General features: G+C 43.0%; 2 protein-coding genes across 2 annotated transcripts; both read left to right on the top strand.

Moving 5' to 3' along the window:
* The first annotated feature begins 301 nt into the window (after positions 1-301).
* Positions 302-1,180, top strand: LOC135502804 (uncharacterized). Its single transcript, XM_064795909.1, has one exon. The coding sequence runs from the start codon at positions 302-304 to the stop codon at positions 1,178-1,180; it is 879 nt and encodes a 292-aa protein (XP_064651979.1).
* A 15,983-nt stretch (positions 1,181-17,163) lies between these two features.
* On the top strand, positions 17,164-17,871 carry LOC135502803 (uncharacterized). The gene has a single exon (XM_064795908.1). It carries the CDS (start codon positions 17,164-17,166, stop codon positions 17,869-17,871), a length of 708 nt encoding a protein of 235 aa, XP_064651978.1.
* The last annotated feature ends 1,879 nt before the right edge of the window (positions 17,872-19,750 follow it).

Here is a 19,750-nt window from a genome sequence, read left to right as displayed (position 1 = left end):
GGAAGTCTACTGTCGTCAGATGAGAGATCAAGTTGAACGAGGGGTCGCACGTCTAGTCCCAGCCACTGAAATGGAGAACGACTTCCTCAACGAGAAGAAGATGTGGTTCTTGCCGCACTTTGGTGTCATGAAAGATTCCAAGACAACGCCAGTTCGAGTCGTCTACGATGGGAAAGCGAGATATCAGGGTCATGCCTTAAACGATTACCTTGCAAAGGGAGAGAATCTCAACACAAACCTCTTTGAAGTTGCCCTGCGCTTCTGAGAGTATGAAGTTGGCATCATCGCCGATGTGTCCAAGATGTTCCAAGCCGTGAAAGTAGCCCCAGAGGATGCCAGATTCCATAGATATGTCTTCGCAGAGAGTCCAGAAGATCCAATCAAAGTCTACGAGTTGACAACAGTGACCTTCGGGGACAAGCCGTCACCGACGGCAGCCACCATAGCCCTACGTCATGTCGCCACAGAAAACGCCCCCGATGATCCCGAGATTCGACGTGTAGTCGAAGAGCAGTTCTATGTCGATGATTTGACAGAGTCACAGAGAGATGTCGAAGAAGTCAGTAAGATGAAACATAAGCTTACCACCACGTTGAACACGGGACAATTTGTTATCAGAGATTTGTTGTCTAACAAGAAGGAGATATGCGATAAACAGTGCTATCCTCCTGATGAAGCAACGACTGTACTAGGGACCAAATGGAACCTGTCAGAAGATACGCTACAAGTGAAGAAGGTCAACGATGCTGATACCATTGCTACGAAACGCAACCTCTTGAAGAAAACAGCCTCCTACTACGATGTCTTTGGTATCCTGTCCGGAGTCCTGGTTCGACCGAAGATAATCCTGCAGAAGCTGTGGACATTCGACGTTGGTTGGGACACGCCTATCAGCCCGTTTGACGGCTTCAATCATGCGGTAGATGTCAAACGTGATCTTCGAGAACTTGACACCATCAAGGTCAACCGTTGCCTTATTCCCCAGCGGTACCAGGGTAAATCACCATTGCCGAGAGTCTCACTCCATGGTTTCAGCGACGCCTCCGATGATGCCATGGGAATGGGTATCTGGTTGCGATGGTCCGAAAAAGAAGATGATGAAGCTGAATTGACGTTCGTTTGCGCAAGAGCCCGTTTAGCATCTCTGAAGCAAGTCAGTATACCACACAAAGAACTATAAGCCGTCCTGCTCCTGTCTCGCCTGATGTTGGTAGTGATGAATGGTTGAGGGGGCAGTCCAAGTCATTCCGCTCCTACGTAGCTGTTCTGACGAAGCTGCAAGTATTGAAAAACCCGACCCGAAAGGGTGAACAGAGACGCGGGAAATAAATTAGGCCACTTTTAATTAGGACAGCTTGCGCGAGCGAGGACGTCACACACACAGTTCTGAGAGGAATACGATAGAGTGTTTCGCGTGTGTGTCATTTTCCATCGAGAAAATTCTGAATTTCTAACAAACATCGGAAATCAACGTTTAGGCAGATGGAAAGATAAGATCTTCGTCATTTTGGAGAAATCATTCGTTTTTTGTGTCGTATTGTGTCAATTCGTATTTTGTGATTATATTTGTCGGATGGCGTGAATACGTCCAAATTAGATCGCGATTTCGTTCCCTCGATGGTTTTCGCGTGAGAAAAACATTTCATTCGCCGTATTAACTTTATGCATGTATATACGTTCGTGCAGTTCCGTTTTATTGTGATCGCGTTCAGCACTGTATAAAGCTACGCGTGAGAACTGAATAAAATGTAAAATAAACTTCGCGGTTTCTCGGAAACCGCGAAAACTAGGTCGCGTATGCGCGCGCACGTTGTGTATCAAAACAGCTGATTCCGGCCCGTGGTTCTGACATGCTGCGAGGATTCAAGTATTGCATGTATTGAGACTAATCAGGAGCAAAAACGCCCGTAACTGGATAGTATAAGCTTGTCCGGGACCTACGATGCTAGTGATTGGATAGTTATTGCCAGTCCTAGCCACTGCTGATTCTGTGAAACTCGGGGATAGGAGCTGTATATGACATGACAAACGGAATAGGAAAAACGTGAGTACAGTCTTGATTTTAGATTAGATTTTTTGATTTAGTTTTGTGCTCTGCGGACATCGCCGCAACAGTAGCTTGAAGGGTAGGAGAGGTAACCGCATAGTTTGATCCACATGATGAGATTTCCTACGTACCGTCTCAGCAGAACACCATTGATCTCGTCTCCCGAGGAGTCAACGCCACTGGTATGAAAGAAGTCATCGATGGACCACCTTTCCTGAAGAAAACCCCGTCGTCCTGGCCTGAGACACCGAAAAATGTTCAAGTCAATGAGATGATACTGAGCTGAAGAAGTTCCATGTTCGAAATGCCAAAGTCCTTGCTGTGAAGTTAGACAAGGATGAACCTGTCATCGATCCTACAGAATTCTCCAGCTGGCCGCGCCTGTTGGTGGTCACTGCACGTGTGATGTCACTGAGAGAACTTCCAAAAGACCAACGGTTGAAGCAGCTACTCACTAAGGTTGCTGAACGGCCGTCACTCCATTGGTTGAAGCAAGCCGAGTTGTATTTGATCCGCCAAGCACAGAAAGATGTCAACTTTGAAGATACCCACACGGGAAAGCTCAGCCCCTTCCTTGATGAAAAGGAGCAAGTCTACAGAGTCGGAAGGAGAATTGACAAGGCCCCATTGTCGTATGATATCCGTCATCCGTACCTTCTGCCTAAGCCACAGATATGCTCTGCATGGGGGGCATCTGAAGACTGCCGTAGAAATCCGAAGGAAGTACTGGATCATCGGAGATGTCAAACTAGCCAGACGTGTTGTCTACGAGTGTGTTATCTGCAGACGTCACCGAGGAAAGCCGCTAAAGCAACGAATGGCAGACCTACCAGCCTTTCGAGTCATGCCATTCAGCCCACCGTTCAAGACCACCGTAGTAGACTACCTGGGACCTGTCCTCGTGAAGCTGAACAGGAATACGACCACCAAGGGTTACTGTGCAGTGTTCGTCTGCACTGTACTCCGAGCTGTGCATCTGACCTGCGTCCAAGACTTGTCTACGTCAGCCTTCCTTCAAGCATTCGAAAGATTTGTCAGCATACGTGGAGCACCGGGACTCGTCGTCAGTGACAACGCCACCTGCTTTCGAGGGGCCGACAACGAGATCCGTGAACTGCAGTTACGCCTAGACCAGAGACAACTCCAAGCTGAAACGCAGAAGTACGAAGTAGAATGGAAGTTCGGACCGCCTGCGGGACCGCACCACCGAGGCCTGGTTGAACGTATGGTCCAAGAGGTCAAACGATCTATGAAGCACATGGTAAAGGCCGACAAGCTGACTTCTCGATGATTGCAGGTCTACTCAACAGTCGTCCTATCGCTGCTGTATCTTCGTCACCCCTGGATGAGCCGCCGATCACACCGAATCATTTCCTTATTGGTAGAGGCTCCCTTCCGGCTGCTCAAGTGCCGTGTGAAGAATATATCGGAAATGCACGCAAACAGAGGGAGTTTTGTAACAAGATGGTGGATGGATTCTGGCGCCGGTGGATGGCTAGCATTCACAAGTTCATTAGGAGAAATGGAGCAAGTCCGCTATCCGTAAGGTGGCAGCACCGTTCACATCGCCAGCCAATCAGAGGCCCGCAATCGCTACCATGGATCCCGCAACAACAAGTTTTGAATTGTCACGCACTCACGGCGTTAATCCCGATTATTGTCAATTATCTGACCCTTGGCGTTATGAAAGTCATATTTTCAAGAAATCTAAGTGTGCAGAAAAGCCTGCGAACTTGTCGGAAGAGTTTTGGTCGGTGGAAAGATTGATTTGGAGGAGGAAAAGTGGAAACGTAAGTTGAATGCATTTTGCTCGATTTTCCAGTACATTATTCTATGTACATCTACAGTGCATTGCATGTTGTTGCAATGTAAAGAAAAAAGCAGACGAACTTTTTCGACGGTCTCGCAGAAGCGAGACTAGTTCGTGAAGTAGACGTAATCGGGTCGTGTGACTTTTGTTCGTCGCCATTCGTATTCTTGCTGTCGTGTTAGCAGGTTCGTGTTTGTTTCGTGGCCGTTTTTTGTTCGTCTTCGTTCAGCTTTCCTGTCATGTTTTGGGATTTCGTGTAGATAGACTTCTCAGCTCCAAGGTAGGCCTAGACATGTTTTAGGTGGTTTTTCCGACTTTGTTCGCTACACCTGGCGCGAGTTGTTGACAAAGTATTTTCCCGCCATTCTCGGCCACCATTTTTAATAGATTTGTATGCCCGAGTGTGACTTGGCGGACGGATGTTTCTGCCACGTAGTTCGTTGTAAATCGTGGTTTTGTTATTGATAGCACAGGTCAGTTGGACGGAATGCATGCATGTACATGATGTACGTTTGTATAGATGTTTTGTCGAGCCTTGCACTTCGTTGATGTTCGTTTTTAGTTCCGTCACTTGGGTGACCTTGACCTTTTGAGTTTTGGGTTTACCGAGTTGGTCACGTGTCTGCGTGACGTCTCTTCCTGGCTTCCTGGATTTAAAAATTAGGTCAGCTCTTCTACGCTCCGCTGTGAGCGCTTGTTTTGGGACAGTTTTCTAGGTCTGTAGGAGGGTTGGGGATTCACTGCAGTTTATCAGCTCTTAGTTGGCCTGTATGCCAATGGCCTCTAAAGACCCATGCTTGTTTCTCCGCGGCTCAGAGTTTATTCAATGCCTGTGGATTTGAAACAAGAGTGCCCTTGCAGTTGACTCAGATTTTGGGTTGATTGCTAAGTTCCAGGTCAAGTCAGTCATCTTTGTTAATATAATCTAAGTCAAATCGCACCAAGCAAAAAAAAAATGTTTCATGTTTACTTGTTCTTGTGTAATTGTGGACAATTTATAGTGTTCGTATAAGTGTTATAGCCTAAAGGCTCAAAATTTAAACAAGCCCTCAGTTTTTGAAAGAACCCTCCGCAAAGGGTATATTTGCGGCCGATTCCGCTTCGGCCTTCACGTGATTGGACTTTCAAATGAACTTAATTGTAAAGACTTTGAGTGTTGATATACGGATAGGAGTCAGTTGTGAATGGACCTTAGTACATTCGGATAGAAGCCTAGTTGAAGTCGCGTGGAGACGGGTGGATCGGATCGAGGATAACTGTAGAAGTTCCGAAGTTTGTCGAAGCGAAGCTGGTGAGTGCTCCTTTGTAATGTTTTAGAACTCGCCAGTTCATTGCATGGTGGTGTGTGCTCCTTGATTTGGGTCGAAAGTTATCCTACAAAATCACAATTAAAATATCTATGATATGTATTTCAGAGATTCTTTGTGGTTTATTTGGGTATTAGGTGAATTGAATCGTTATTTTGATGTTCAAAAATATTTGATTCATACACGTTTTGTGTAAAATCTCGCCAGACTTTCCAATTCTCCCCGCCTATATTTCTCCGTCAAAATCATGATTTAAATATACCATCCGATTTTGGATGATAGATAACTTTTGTCTAAAGGATATCTTTCAGAAAGTTTTGGTATCATTTTTGAATCACGCAGTGATTTTGATAGGCATTTTGATGTTCATAAAATTGTTTTTTTGTACATTCCTGATTCATACACGTGAATGTACAGATCAGGGTTTCCGATTCTCAGCTAAAATACTCTAGTTTCGCCTTTTTATGGTGGGTTCCATATATTCAGGCCATACCCCTTCCTGTACTAACTAGATCATGGTAATTTATAGCTATTGTGTGCATATAGCATGTATGGCCAGTCAGAGGTCCGGAGCGCCGTGCGGACATGGGCATTAAACATTACATGACTACTTGTAGATTTCCAACTAGGATGTACACTTGCTTCAAATGATTTCTGGGAAAACTGACGCCAATTACTGGATTTCAACGGGTGTTTCTGAAACAAGAGGCCCAAGGGCCTGGCGCTCAGCTGAGTTGTTGCTGCGTTGTTCGTATATATTACATTACTCGTCAAACTCTACTAAACTAAGGACTCAAAGCCTAAGGATATTAGCTTCTGGATGTGTAACAGTGAATTACGGTAGACTGGCGCAATCTACTTCAAGCAAGCTCCACCCTTGCAATGTGTGCGCAAACAGATAACCTAACCTATATTGGACCATCAATTCTACACACAGCAACATGATTCATCCTCAGCTGTTACGATGATGATGATGATGATGATCCTTTTCGCAAATTGGTCGTCTTCTGTCTTTCTTCCATACTTCAGTGCCACCGGATGTAGTCTGCCCTTGTGAAGGGATCCTTTCAGCACCGGGGCACAAGAATCCATGCGAATTGAATCACATGGAGAGACTAGCCCAATCACCCGCTTTTGGCTGGGTAGAAATGGGTAAATCTCGCAGACTGGACCTTAAACTCTACTGCCGACGTGTGAGGCCGGTCTGACAGATGAGTAAGTGGGGTCCACCTAATGCAGAAGGCACCAGTTTCCCTAACTAAAAGGGTGACATTAACAAAATGCTCTACCCAACTCTATTATTGCCTAAAGGCCTGTGTACACTAGTAAAATATTAGCAACATTTTTACATTTCCAGTTGCAACAAATGTTGCAAAAATGTTGCGTAGTGTGTACAGAGCAAAACGCGTCTTACAACCTGTTGTAAAATTGTTGCAAATTAAATGCAATGCAATTCTTTGTTGCATGTTGTAAAAATGTTGCAAACTCTTCAGCCAATCAGAAATAGGATTTGCGTCATGTGATCTACCGGAGTTCATGTGACTTGAACAAGAAGCAGGTATAGCAACTCTCAAGTGAGTGTCTTGCTTCGTAGGGTGATGAAACCTTTTCTAGAAGTTTTTGTATGACGGCTTGTCAGTCAGCCGCAACTCCTTTAGGCTGCGTATCCATAGGCTGTTCCGTGCCCTGCACAACATTCCCTTTTTACCGCCTGGCGCGCCACACGGACAATGAACCTTCGTTGGTGTTATTGATCGTTCCCATAGGTTATGCCGTGTCACATTGCGGGCATATATGCACTGTGGATTGGGAATATAGGCCCATATTGGGATTGAACATGTCCATTCTTTTGCGAGTGAACAACACGGAAGCAATGTCTGAGGCGAAATTAATTCAAGAGGTTCATCAACGGGAACTACTCTGGGACCCCGAAACTGATGATTATCATAACAAGCACGAACCTGTAATTTGTTGCTTAAAAGTCAAGTTTTATATACATGTACATGTCAATTTGATGTTGCAAGTGAAAATACAAGTTACTTGTATTTTCATTTTCAATATTCATGAGAAATTGTCTTCTGAAATAATGACAGCGTGCGGATAAACGCGATTGACCGCTGCGAAATGAGGACTACAAAGGCCTACATGACCAAAAAGTTATATCCAATGGAGACGCAGGGCATAGTGCCAGGTCACAAGGCTGTTACGCCATAACGCCACACCACACAAGGGCATACCCTATGGATACGCGGCCTTAACAGGCAGTGGTATGCCCCATCATCCACCCTCATTTTGATCCAGGCCTGGTCCATATTCTCTTTGGTTATTTCGCCGCCTCTTCCGTCTCTCAACAATGACAGCTAAAATTGCTGCAGAAGCACTCAAAACACATCTTCTCTCCTTGGAATCATCCATTTTCCCTCCAAAATACCTATTTCCCTTTGTTCCCACTAAAAAGTTTGCAACAATTTACCAACATGTTGTAAAAATGTTGCTAATTTGTTGCAATTTTGTTGCTAGTGAACACAGGGCCTTGAAGGGCTTGTTGCAAAATTGTTGTAAAAATGTTGGTAAAATGTTGGTAAAATGTTGGTAAATGTTGGTAAAATGTTGGTAAAATGTTGGTAAAATGTTGCTGATATTTTACTAGTGTACACCTAAGTCAAGTGAAACTCTTAACAAACCTTAGCAGAATGCCACCATTGAAATGTTGATAATAATGATAGCAAGTAAAAACTTTAAACAGATAGACTTGATTTTTTTAACCAACTGCCACATGCGGTTTTCTTTATTTAGTAAATTTTGAGGTAAGTATTACAGAATGAAATACTTGAATACTAGAATTGCCTGGCTCTTCTGATGATTGCACTGGTGAACACCGAAGTCGATGGGATGTGCAAAGTCATAGCTCGATCCTCTCTCTTGGTCATCTTTGAGATGTGGTCACCAAATATGTTCAAATGCAGCTGCAGATCATTCCTGTCCTGCAAAACATGATGAGGAGATAACATTTTAATTTTGATAGAATAGGTAAGCTAGCCAAGTTTTATATCAAATACAAGGCCAACAACAACTGATAAGGCGCTAGGCCTAGGGCCGAATGATCAAGGAAGTTCATTGATATGATTGGGAATACATTGTGATAAGAGTGATGAATCGGCCCCGTTTGAAGCATTGTGCTATGTACAGTGTGCAAGTGTCAGTGTGTATCAGCTATCGCATTTATTGTTTGTTGACATTTCAAATCGCTGGAGTCGATCCTCAATTACACTGTTTATGTACATTGGCAACCTTACCCGATGATATCAGAACGATGTTTATTATTGTCTTGTTTATTCACATTAGTTCTGCTATGTGACAAGAGTTATTTGTTGAGAAATCCATGATTTAAAGCCGGACTTTGACATCGTTTCTCAGACCAACCAAGCTGCATTTCGCAGATCGTTTTTCAACGATCTTCAACGAACTATTTCAAATTAATCACATCCAATTAAACAATCCAAGCCTTCCCTAATGTCATCAACATGCAATAACACAAGAAGCCAAATATTATCGCCTATGAAATTGTGAATTTAATGAGAACTTACCTCTGAATTGACAGAACGCGATCTATTCCATAGCATGGTCTCCTTACGTCTGAACTGCGCAGACTCGAGACGTGACGTTCGCTGCACGTGTGATTGGACGTGGGATAACTCGCGCGAAATTTAAAATGCTCTTCTTGGGGGATGCTCACTAAATTGCGCCAGTAACACCACCTGGTGAGAAATTCATGAACCACGCCTATTGATAATGAAAGAGAAAGCTTTGCTCTATAAAATTAGATTTGATTCATGATCCCCAACTGAGAAATCAGCTGCTGGAAAAGTTTTTGGAAAATTTCGCTCGGTGCCACCTAGTGGCCAAACCGCTCATCCTGCCGGACCCACATTTGGTCTATTCAGGAGTCCTGAAGGGTCTCAACGCCTCAGAGGGAAAATCTATCGCCTATCTGCCATAGTTTTGAAACGTGCCTGTTTAACGGACAGACAGACAGACAGACAGACAGACAGACAGACAGACAGACAGACAGACAGACAGACAGACAGACAGACAGACAGACAGACAGACAGACAGACAGACAGACAGACGGACGGACACTCATTCTACCATTTACTCATATGAATAGCTCAGCTTTTCAGCTGAGCTAAAAAATGAATGAAAGGAAATTTGGAAAGTGTGAATGAGGTTTTATTTTCAGAGGGCAATTCAATCAATCTAATGAATTTATAACCTTGTTTGTACTTGTCTGACTCCAAAAAGGCAACATAAAATTATGCATGGAATAGAAGTGTCAGATACATCGATTTCATCTTTTGAATTAAGTAGGCCTATGTTTCATAACCCAGTGAGTTTATAAACCAGTCTTGGCCTCTTTTTCTGCTATATACCGACATCATGGACAATGCAGATGAACCTCTTCCAAAGCGAAGGAGTTTATATTCCGTCACGGAGAAAATTCGGTACCTAGAGGACTTTCAGACAGCCCTTTTGAATGGGACGGTGGCCAGCATGACGGAATATGCGAACCACTACAAAATATCGATCCACACGTTCAGTAAATGGGACTTACCAAGCTTGGAACGAGGACAACAAGGGAATGAAGGAAGAAGTAGAAGGGTGAAACCGAAAGATATCGGTTGCTGGCCTCAAGTTGAAAATGAGCTTCATGAATGGTTTCTCCAGCAACGTGAAATACGCCTACCCGTCGCCGTACAGGACTTGCAAGAAAAGGCTTTGGAATTCTTCCATGCCTGGTGGGGTGGTCTGACAGATGCCAGGCGAAATGAAATGGTTGAAACAAGACCAATCTTACATGATTTTCAAGCCTCGGCTGGATGGGTTGAACTTTTAAGAGAAAACAGATTACCCTGCGTAAAGTGAACAAAAACACTACAACCCTGCCAGCTGATGCTGCAATACGAATTGAGGTATTCCGCAATGAAGTCACTGGGACTATTGATCAATTCAACATCGCAATGCGATTTATTTTTAACATGGACGAAACTTTCATTCTTTTTGACTTTAGACCCATGCACTCGTGTAACCGAAAAGGTGCTGCTTCCATTGACGTACGTACGTCACGATCGAATGTTAAACTAGGGTGCACTGTGACACTCTGCGTTGCGGCCAGTGGTGATAAGATGCTAGCCATCATAACGTTTCGGCGTCGTGGGTTTGTACGACAGCTAGCAGCCCTTCAAGCACAAGATTTGCCAGCTAATGTGGTTGTTACATCATCTGCCACAGGATGGGTAAGACAAGAGACAGCCGAGCACTGGATCGAGGAAGTCTATCAACCATACCTACAGAGGCAGCCAGCAGAGCAGGTTATCTTGATACTGGATCGTTATAGTGTCCATCGGTCTGAAGACTTCGGTATGCAAGTAACGGAGCTAGGTGGAATCATGCACTTTGTACCAGCTGGGTGTACATCATTGGTCCAGCCCCTAGACGTTGCAGTTATGAAATCGTTTAAGTCCAACGCACGTAAGGAGTGGAAGTCGTGGAAAACGCAGCATACCAACGCAGCAGGACAATGCAACCGTGTTGAACTAAATGATGTTGTCACCATTGTCAGTAACGCCTGGGACGCTGTAACCCCCCAAGTGATCGAAAGCGGGTTTGAAGCATCCCTCCGCATGGGCGAAATTGAAGGAGGACCACTTCCTCAACTGGACGAAGAAGAGGAAGATGGCATGGCATTCATCGATTTGCTTGACTATGAAGATGTGGGCCTACAGGAATAAGAAACTGTACTTAGAAGTTACTAAAGATTGGATTAAATTTGCCAGTGACAACTCGCAAAAGAATGAAAAGGTTCGCTCAGTCCAAAGTTGGTGTCCTTTTCACTTGTTCTAAAGTGTGAGTTAAAATACGTATTGAATTTCAAACAGACCTGCATCCTCTAACTGAACGCCATTTTCACTTTTTGAGTGGTCTCTGGCAGACCGAGAGTGTAGCGGGGAATCCACGGTCACTTCGCTTGTGACGGCGTTGTGACGCGCTTGCGGTAGTTAAAATAAGCTGGCGTCAGCAGCGTTGAGCCGTTCATTTCGATCATTTTGTTCCATCGCAAGCAAGCGCGACGCCGACGCTAGTCAAAATCGCGACAGTGGATCCCGCTTAAATTGCACTCTTCACTTTTTTGGAAACACCCTGTAGAAAGTCAGAATAAATTGCCTTCAGCCATGCACGGGCATGACTGGGTTCAATTCACCTCTCCTTAAAAGTCGAATCTATTTCACAATACCCGAAACCCCAAGCAATGGGTTCATGGCAGACCGACAATTCATCCAATCATGTGAAGAGGGCGGACTAAAATTTAGTATGGGCCGTTTGTCGTAATCCATGTAGGTAGTCCCTGAAGTTAATGAACCCACCATAAAAAGGCGAAACTAGAGTATATCCACCAAAATCACGATAATAATATACCATCCGGTTTTGGATGATAGATAAATTTGATCTAGAGTATACCTTTTAGAAATTGTAGTTATGATTTTTGATTGATGCAAAGATTTTGATGGTCATTTTGATGCTCATAAAATTGTTATTTATGACAATGTGCATTCCTGATCTCAAACTACCAACAAACTTTGTCCCTCAAAATCATTTTGAAATGGACCATCTTTTTTTCTTTGATTGATAGATTATTTTCACTTGTCTGCCTGTGTGTAATGTGTGCAGTATTCATGATTGGTAGCCTTTTCTGAGCCTGTTGTTGGCTCAGTTTGCAATTCTCTTTTAAATAAAATGTGTTATTTTTATATTTTCAGGGTGATGAGTACTTGGTAGAATGGGCTGACTATCCTCTGTCCTCATGTTCGTGGGAGCCTGCAGCCAATCTCACTGATGACATCAGAGAAAATTACGCCTCCCCCGTCAGTTTCGTCGGCACGTCTGAATGAAGCAAGATCACAGTTGTCGTTAGGCCTGCAGTCCATTCTTCGCGGACAAGGATCAAAGTTGTCGCCAACAACCATTCCGTTTTCGTTGGATATTTACCGTTTCATGACAAAAGACTGTGCCGTTGTACCCGCTGCAATAAAAGGATATTTTGCATTCAGTGAAGAGGACTTATCGAAATGTTTGCTACCGGAAGGCTGGTCCCACTTGGTGAAGAAGTTCGGTGTTGGTCGTGCAATATCGTTTCCTGTGTTCTTGAAGCCTGTGATCTCTTGGTCAGCCCAAAACTTTGTTCTCAAAGATGGTGACATTGTTGAGGTTCCCCGTGTTCCGTTGGAAAAGATATCAATCTGTGCTGTTGTCAAGGCATTTAAATTACGTGCTTAAAATGAAGTGAACAAGTGAACTGACTTTCGTGTTGTGTGTATACTATATATACACATGTATTTGTGTGGCCACTTGTATTGTTTTTTCATGCAGTGCTTTGTACATTTTGTAAATTGTCATTTTGCTTCTTTTTCTTGAATCGAACTCTGGTCATTGTTATTTTAACCATGCCTGCTTTAAGTCATTCAACTTCATTCCAGTCCCGTGTATACATGTAAATTGAAGGGACAACGCCCACGTTCACAGGGAGATTCTGAGGTTCTTTTTTCTTTAAAAATCTCGTATGAAACTTGTTTGGCATTGAGTGATGAGGCTGGAGGTGATATTAGCAAGTACACCCACCTCCTAGATTTGCACGTCAGTACAAATTTTAAACTTTGTCTGAATCTGTCGTCCTGCAGACTCGGTGAACGTCTGAGAAGGGAATGTCCCAGGGTATCTAAGAAGGTTATGAAGAGCAGAGGCAATAGTAGAGCAGCTTAGCTGAAAAAGTTCATTACGTGCAGCATCACAAAATCAGATCTTCTGGGTGGCTCAGAACTGCGTCAAAAAATTGCGATTTGTTATCTGAACTTCAGGTCAAAAATGAACAGATCCGGATATAAGAGGCAGAGTTTGAATGTAGGAGAGCTGCCCTTGAGCTCGAAGTACGAGAGAAAAACCAACGCATTGTTGATTTAGAGGAACAAATAGGTAGCCTCTTGGCATAAATAGCCCAGGTTAGACTGGAGAGGGACATAGAGGTTGATGATTTAAAGCATAGTGCACAAAACCAGTCGGCAAAGATTGAGAACCTGCTGGAAACAAATGAACATTTGCATATGTACATTGACAATTTGTGTGGCGTTTCCGTGTCTAGTGGTGACAAGGTTAAAAACAGGAAGGACTTTGCTGATGTGTCCAGGACACACCAACTTACTCTTTTGAAACAAGTTAAGTCCAGGGCAGAGTGTGCTGTTTCTTTTCTAGAGTCTATGGGTTTAAAACTAGACAGCTTAACTGTTTCTGATAAGTCGGGAAGTTGGCATCCTGTTGTGTACAAAGACATAAATGATGCTGACAAGGATATTTTGAAGCGTGTACTCCAGATCTTAGATCGGTATTATATTTCAGATGCCTGCTATCATGAGCTCTCTGTTATGTGTGACGGGTTACCGAAGAGTTACTTAATAAAGCAGTTGCGCAAAGACACCAATGCCCTGTCCCATGTGCAGCACACTCCTGGTTCACTTGAAGGGGCGGAACTCGATGTTGAGGGTGAACTGATTTTTGCTATCAAGCATTATATTACTCAGTGCCAGACACCCAATGGTGAACCTGGCATTTCCCCAACGTTCAAAGTAAAGTTTTGTGGGGACGGCACCAGTGTGTCACGGAATTCAGGGATGTGTGTCATGAGTTTTAGCTTGTTTTCTCCACAGTTCCCAGATGTACCTCCGAGTAAACACCATGCTATTGCGATAGTGAAAGCGTCCGAAAGTTACAATGTGTATAAAATATCATTTGCCAATGTGTGGAACGTGATGGAAAAATTAAATGCATCACAATCGGTCAGTATTAACCCTTAAACCGCCAGAGGCGACGATCGTCGACATAAGGGGGAAAGCGCCAGAGGCGACGATCGTCGACAGCAGACGTTTAGTTCCACCTGTCTGCTAAGAGATGGCAGTGAGTGTGCATGTACGCTATTTGGTACTTCGACAGTGATGCTTAGCACAAAATGGCATCGAACAAATTTCAAGTTTCTATACAAGCTTTTGAGTATTTTATCAAAAACTTGAAGCCCCATTTTCGCGGGAATGACGTCATCAGGAGTAATTAGCGCTGCTACGACTAATTAGACGGATGCTTCGACCAGGAATCGGATGGAAACGATGTATTTAGACCCAGACTTCATATTAAAATACCAAGGGAGGTATAAAAAGCTGATGGAGGTATGTTCTGGCCATATTTTTGTTGATTATGGGTATTTGCACTAATTAACCCCTAATTAGTAAATTTTGGCGGGAAATGTCACAAAAATCGACGGGAATTACCATTTGTATAAAATCATCAGTACATTCCATAGTGTTTGTAACAAAAATAACGTTGTTATTAATCATTTTCAAAAATGCTCGGTTAATTCGGCGCTCAGGGGTAATATGATTTTGTTAATTCGGCGCTTTAAGGGTTAATGGGCGTGAGCATGCAGTAGATGTTGTCTTGTCTGCTGACTACAAGTCTTGGTATGTCTAATGCTACTTCTAATTATTCATGTATTTATTGTCGTTGCCATAAAGAAGATCGTGGTGATATGTCGAAAGACGAGTGTTTTTATGAAGGTCTTACATTGAGGCGTACCATAGATGACATCAAATCGAGTGCAATGAGTGGCACAATGAGTTGCAAGCACGAACCACTTGTAAACCTTAATTTAGATAATGTTGTGATCGACGAGTTGCATTTGATGTTGAGGGTTACAGATAGACTTCTTGATAACTTGATCCAAGATGTGACAGATTTTGATCAAGAAGAGAAGATGGGCCGGTTTCCAAAGTCTCCGACTACTCACTTGAGTCGATTGGTAAATTCTATTAGGGCCTGTGGTGTGTCGTTCAAGGTGTGGGATGTGCGGGACAAAAATGGGAAAGCAAACAGGTGGTATTGAATTCTCTAGTTTAGTGGGGGAGGAGAAGAAAAAACTTCTGAAGTTGCTCCCAGACCAGTTGCAGGGCAAAGGCATTTTGTATGATTACTCCGAGGAAGTGGTCCTCAATGTTTGGAGAAAGTTTGCTGAATTGTACAAGGCATTGTCCCAATACTATCTCTCTGAACAGGATGTCCTTGAGGCCAAGTTGTTTGAAAAAGCTCATGGTTGGGTGACAATGTTCCTTTCACTTGAGGGGGTCAGAAAGGGTTACGAGCGGGGCAGGGTGACACCATATATCGACATAATGGTGTACCATCTACCAAGGATTGTCAGAATTCATTGTGGTATTCACAAGCTGAGTGGTCAAGGGATGGAAAAACTTAATAGTATTGTCAAATCCAACTATCTACAGCACTCGAACAAAATAGACGCTTGTGCTGGTGTCATACAAACAACTTTCCGCCAAAACCATCTCAGTGAACACAAAAGGACCCCAAGGCCTTATGCCAAATCAAACCTGGAGTATTGGGGTGAAGAGACCAGAACTAAGCGAAAAAGGATGCGTATTCCAAATGAGGAGGATTCTGAAAACATGCCACCCCCGAGTCTTGATGTAAATAAGTTGACTGTTGGTGAAATCAAACAGCAGTTGGCTGCCCATGGTGTAGTTACGAAGGCATGCAGAAAAGATAAACTTGTTGAAATTTTGAAAGATTAACTAATGAAAATGTAAAGAACTACCCGGTACATGTAGGATAGCAGAGCAGAGATGTTTGTATTGTATTCATTGTATTTTCAAATCGGACAAACCTGATCGCAAGTGTCCGACATAACTCAAGTTGTGGAGGTGGAGTTATATTATCAATATTGGTGCCAAGTATAAATAGAAAAATTGTGCTCTATTCTGTACTGATCAATTTGAGATTCTGGTGTCTCACAGTGACTCTTGCAGTGCTATGGTATGAAGAGAACTTTTACAATATTTTTTTTACAAACGCATAGACTGGTTGTGCCAGGTCAATTTTGTTTTACTTTTGACACTTTTATCAAAAGTAAAAACTTCTAGAATGTACATGTAGCAAATTCCTAGTCTTCTTTAAAATTTTGATAGATAGCCATTTGTTTTACCCTGTACTGCTGATGCTGTACGTTGGTGCACATCCATGCACCACCGAATCATCTTCACGAAATTACAACATTCTGAAAATGGTCTTCCAAGGAATAACGACCCCCCCCCGGCCAGGCCACATCCGGCCCACACCCTGCTAACAGGACCACACATTGGAGTAATCAGGCCAGGTCCACACCACACCCATACACAACCGAAACATCCTCAAGGTAATGTAAAGTGTGCTCCTGTTGCATTTTAAGGAAGAAGAATCAATGGGTTTTTCTTGATTTGGACTCTCACGAAATTACAACATTCTGAAAATGGTCGATTTTGAGGACCCCAATGTTCAACAGTGAAGTTTCTTCAAATAAGCTCAAACTTGGTGGAGGTGCTCTATACGGTATCGCCATCTGCACTTGTTATCGGCAACTAAAATCCATGCAACGCGCGCGAAGTTACAAGCCTTCAAAGTCACTACATTCTCTAATTTTGCCATTTTTCAAAGCAATTCTAATACATTTAGGCTTGGAAATCGGGCAAATTTCACCGTCGATGTGTTCAACTTAAAATTTTCTTCAAATTACTTGAAATTTGGCCAGGGGATAGATATATATTATATCCTTAATGTCTGCTATCGGCAACTTACCCCCAGTTCCCCTGGAAGCCGTGAGATGGCAATACCTACGTGCTCAATGTTCTCTCAGAGTTCTTTCATGGCCCGAAAATACAGTGCATGCTGTGCCAATTTGGCTCGTAAATTTTGACGAAAAAACGTTCAAAATGGGAAGAAGTAACAATAACAATAAGAATGACCATTAGAGAGGTATAGGTAGCAGCTTTCTATTTAGTACGCCCAAGCGACAGGACAAAGGTAAAGCTGAAAAAGAACTGATCTTTGATCGCCCCGCCCCTGTCCCTGATGACAAAATGGACATAGGCCTGACAGTGCATGGTGATGCATTGGGTGGTGTGCTCAGTGCATCGGGCAGCAGAGGTGATGAAGTAAACGGGACACGGTTGATCGCCAATCAAGTGGTGGCAGAGTTGAAGCCAGCCTTGAGTCAAATGATTTCCGAATCACTTGACAAAATGCTCGAGGAGAAGCTGAAGCCGGTCATTTGGGAATCAGTAGCGGAGGCTGTTGACAGGAAATGTGATAAACTCTTGGCAGCAATTCGTGTTGGAAAGTACGAAAACGACAAACTAGAACAATATACACGCAATGAAAGCATTCGGGTATTTCATCTTCAGGAAACTGAGGGCGAAAAGGAAGAAGACCTACGGAAGAAGATCGTGGAGATTGGCCAGGCCATGGATGTTCTGGTGGTGGAAAGCGACATCTCAGTCACCCATCGCCTTGGTAAGAAAGGGAGAAACCCTCGTCCAGTCATATGCAAATTCGTGCGAAGGAGTGTGAAGCAGGCATTTATGTTCAACAAGAAAAATCTCAAAGCAAAGGAAAACTACAAGAACGTGTTTATTGTTGAGGACCTGACACCACTGAGGACATCCCTCATGCGGTTCGTGAAAGAAAAGAAACTAGCCAAACATGTTTACTCCATGGACGGTAAAATTGTGTGTATTCGAGAGGAGACAAAAAATGGGCAGAAAGTTGAGTCCAAGGTTTTCATTTAAAACTGTGACGACCTCTTCAAACTAGGGGTCTCAAATGTCAAGTACGAGGATTTCGGAATGAACATTACAAACCGGGAATAGGGAAACGTAGGAGGCCAAACTTCTACAGAGGGAAATGTAGGAAATGAGAGTTTACCAGTTGCCAAAACTGATGTACTTGAACATTGCTATGCAAGTGACAACAATAAAGGTTTACGGCTGTCTTGCTTAAATGTGTGTGGGTTAAATGCAAAAGCCCAATTCTATGATATAAGTCGTAGTTCCACCTATCATAAAACCCCGTGTTTTTTCAAGACCCGTGTCTTCGCCGTGTGTCAAAAAACCCGGGGCGCACTTACACCTATCAGTAATGGTTAATAGCCCCGGCGACAGGTGCGCTGTAGGTAGGGAGCTCTCTTGTGTTTCTTTCCCGTTGGAGGGGAATTTCGCGTGCGCAATACCGAGGCAACTACACCGCGCCATCTGTCGCCGGGTCTTAGAACTTGCAATTGCCGGGGCTATTCAGATTCCACCTATCAAAAAACCCGTGTTGAACACGGGTCTAAATTAGCCCCCGATTAGCCCCATCGAGCTCGATGGGGCTAATAGACACGGGGATTTGACACACGGGTCTATTTAGACACGGCAATTCATAGGTGTAAGCGCAAAAGACACGGGGATTTGATAGGTGGAAGTACGACTTATATAAATAAATTCGATATCTGCGTTATACAAGAATCCAAACTGAGCAGATGTGACATTATTATTAGCGATTTCCCACGTTTCAAAACTTTTCATAAGATCAGGAAAACTGGTCAGGGTGGTGGACTCTCTGCTTTGATAAAAGACAATCTGTGGAACAATAAATCTGCTGTGGTGTTAGAAACGGAAAACCAGCATGTTATGTGGATCAAAATTGACAAAGATGTTTAATCTGGTTATGAAGTATTCGCTGATCCCAGAAGTATGGTCTAAGGGTTTGATTTTACCTATATTTAAAAACAAGGGAGATAAAAAAGATCCAAATAATTATAGAGGAATCACTCTGCTGAGATGTGTAGGGAAACCTTTTACCACCTTAATAAATGAGCGATTAACTGTTTTTTTCGATAAAATGAATACAATTTCAGTGGCGCAAGCAGGTTTTAGAAAAGATTTTACAACGATTGACCACATCTTCACCCTGAAAAACCTGGTGGATATTTATCTCGCTTACCATAGGAAATTGTATGTGGCCTTCATAGACTATCAGAAAGCATTTGACACTGTTTGGAGAGTTGGTTTGTGGCAAAAGCTTTTCAAGAGTGGTGTAAAGGGCAAAATTTTTGAGGTCATCAAAGCAATGTACCAAGATATCAAATCCTGTATAAGCTGTAATGGTAAAGTTTCAGACTTTTTTGTTAGTAACATTGGTGTTAGACAGGGAGAAAATTTGTCTCCTATCTTATTTTCCATATTTTTAAGTGATATTGAAACCTTCTTTGAAGAAAGGGATTTCTCAGCATTGCATCATATTGAAAATTTGTGTAACAGATATAATGTAACAGATGAGCTTGGAAATCTCATCAAAATTATGCTACTACTGCATGCAGACGACACTATCATGGTGTCAGACACCCCTGAAGGCTTGCAAAAAGGTTTTAATTGTATGTTTGAATACTGTAGAGTTTGGAAACTAAAGCGGCCCATCCACGTGCAATATTATTGTGCAATATTCCGGGTTGTGCAATATTATTGACCGTCTACCTGTCATATTGAAGCATTGTACAATATATTGAGCAAAATCAAAATTATTTGATTTATATTGACGGTTGTGCAATATAATTGGCCTGTGGGTGGTTCCTGCCAATAATAATTGACAAATTATTGTTCACTCTTCATCGGGAAACCACGGAGACAC

The sequence above is a fragment of the Lineus longissimus genome, chromosome 19 (genome assembly GCF_910592395.1).
Source record: "Lineus longissimus chromosome 19, tnLinLong1.2, whole genome shotgun sequence".
NCBI classification, from domain to species: Eukaryota; Metazoa; Nemertea; class Pilidiophora; order Heteronemertea; family Lineidae; genus Lineus; species Lineus longissimus.
Note: the sequence above shows the minus strand (reverse complement) of the source record. Positions and strands in the feature narration are given on the sequence as shown.

Excerpts from the sequence above, each read along its gene's own strand:
- LOC135502803 (XM_064795908.1), top strand. The coding sequence starts at position 17,164 with ATGGACATAGGCCTGACAGTGCATGGTGATGCATTGGGTGGTGTGCTC.
- LOC135502804 (XM_064795909.1), top strand. The coding sequence starts at position 302 with ATGTTCCAAGCCGTGAAAGTAGCCCCAGAGGATGCCAGATTCCATAGA.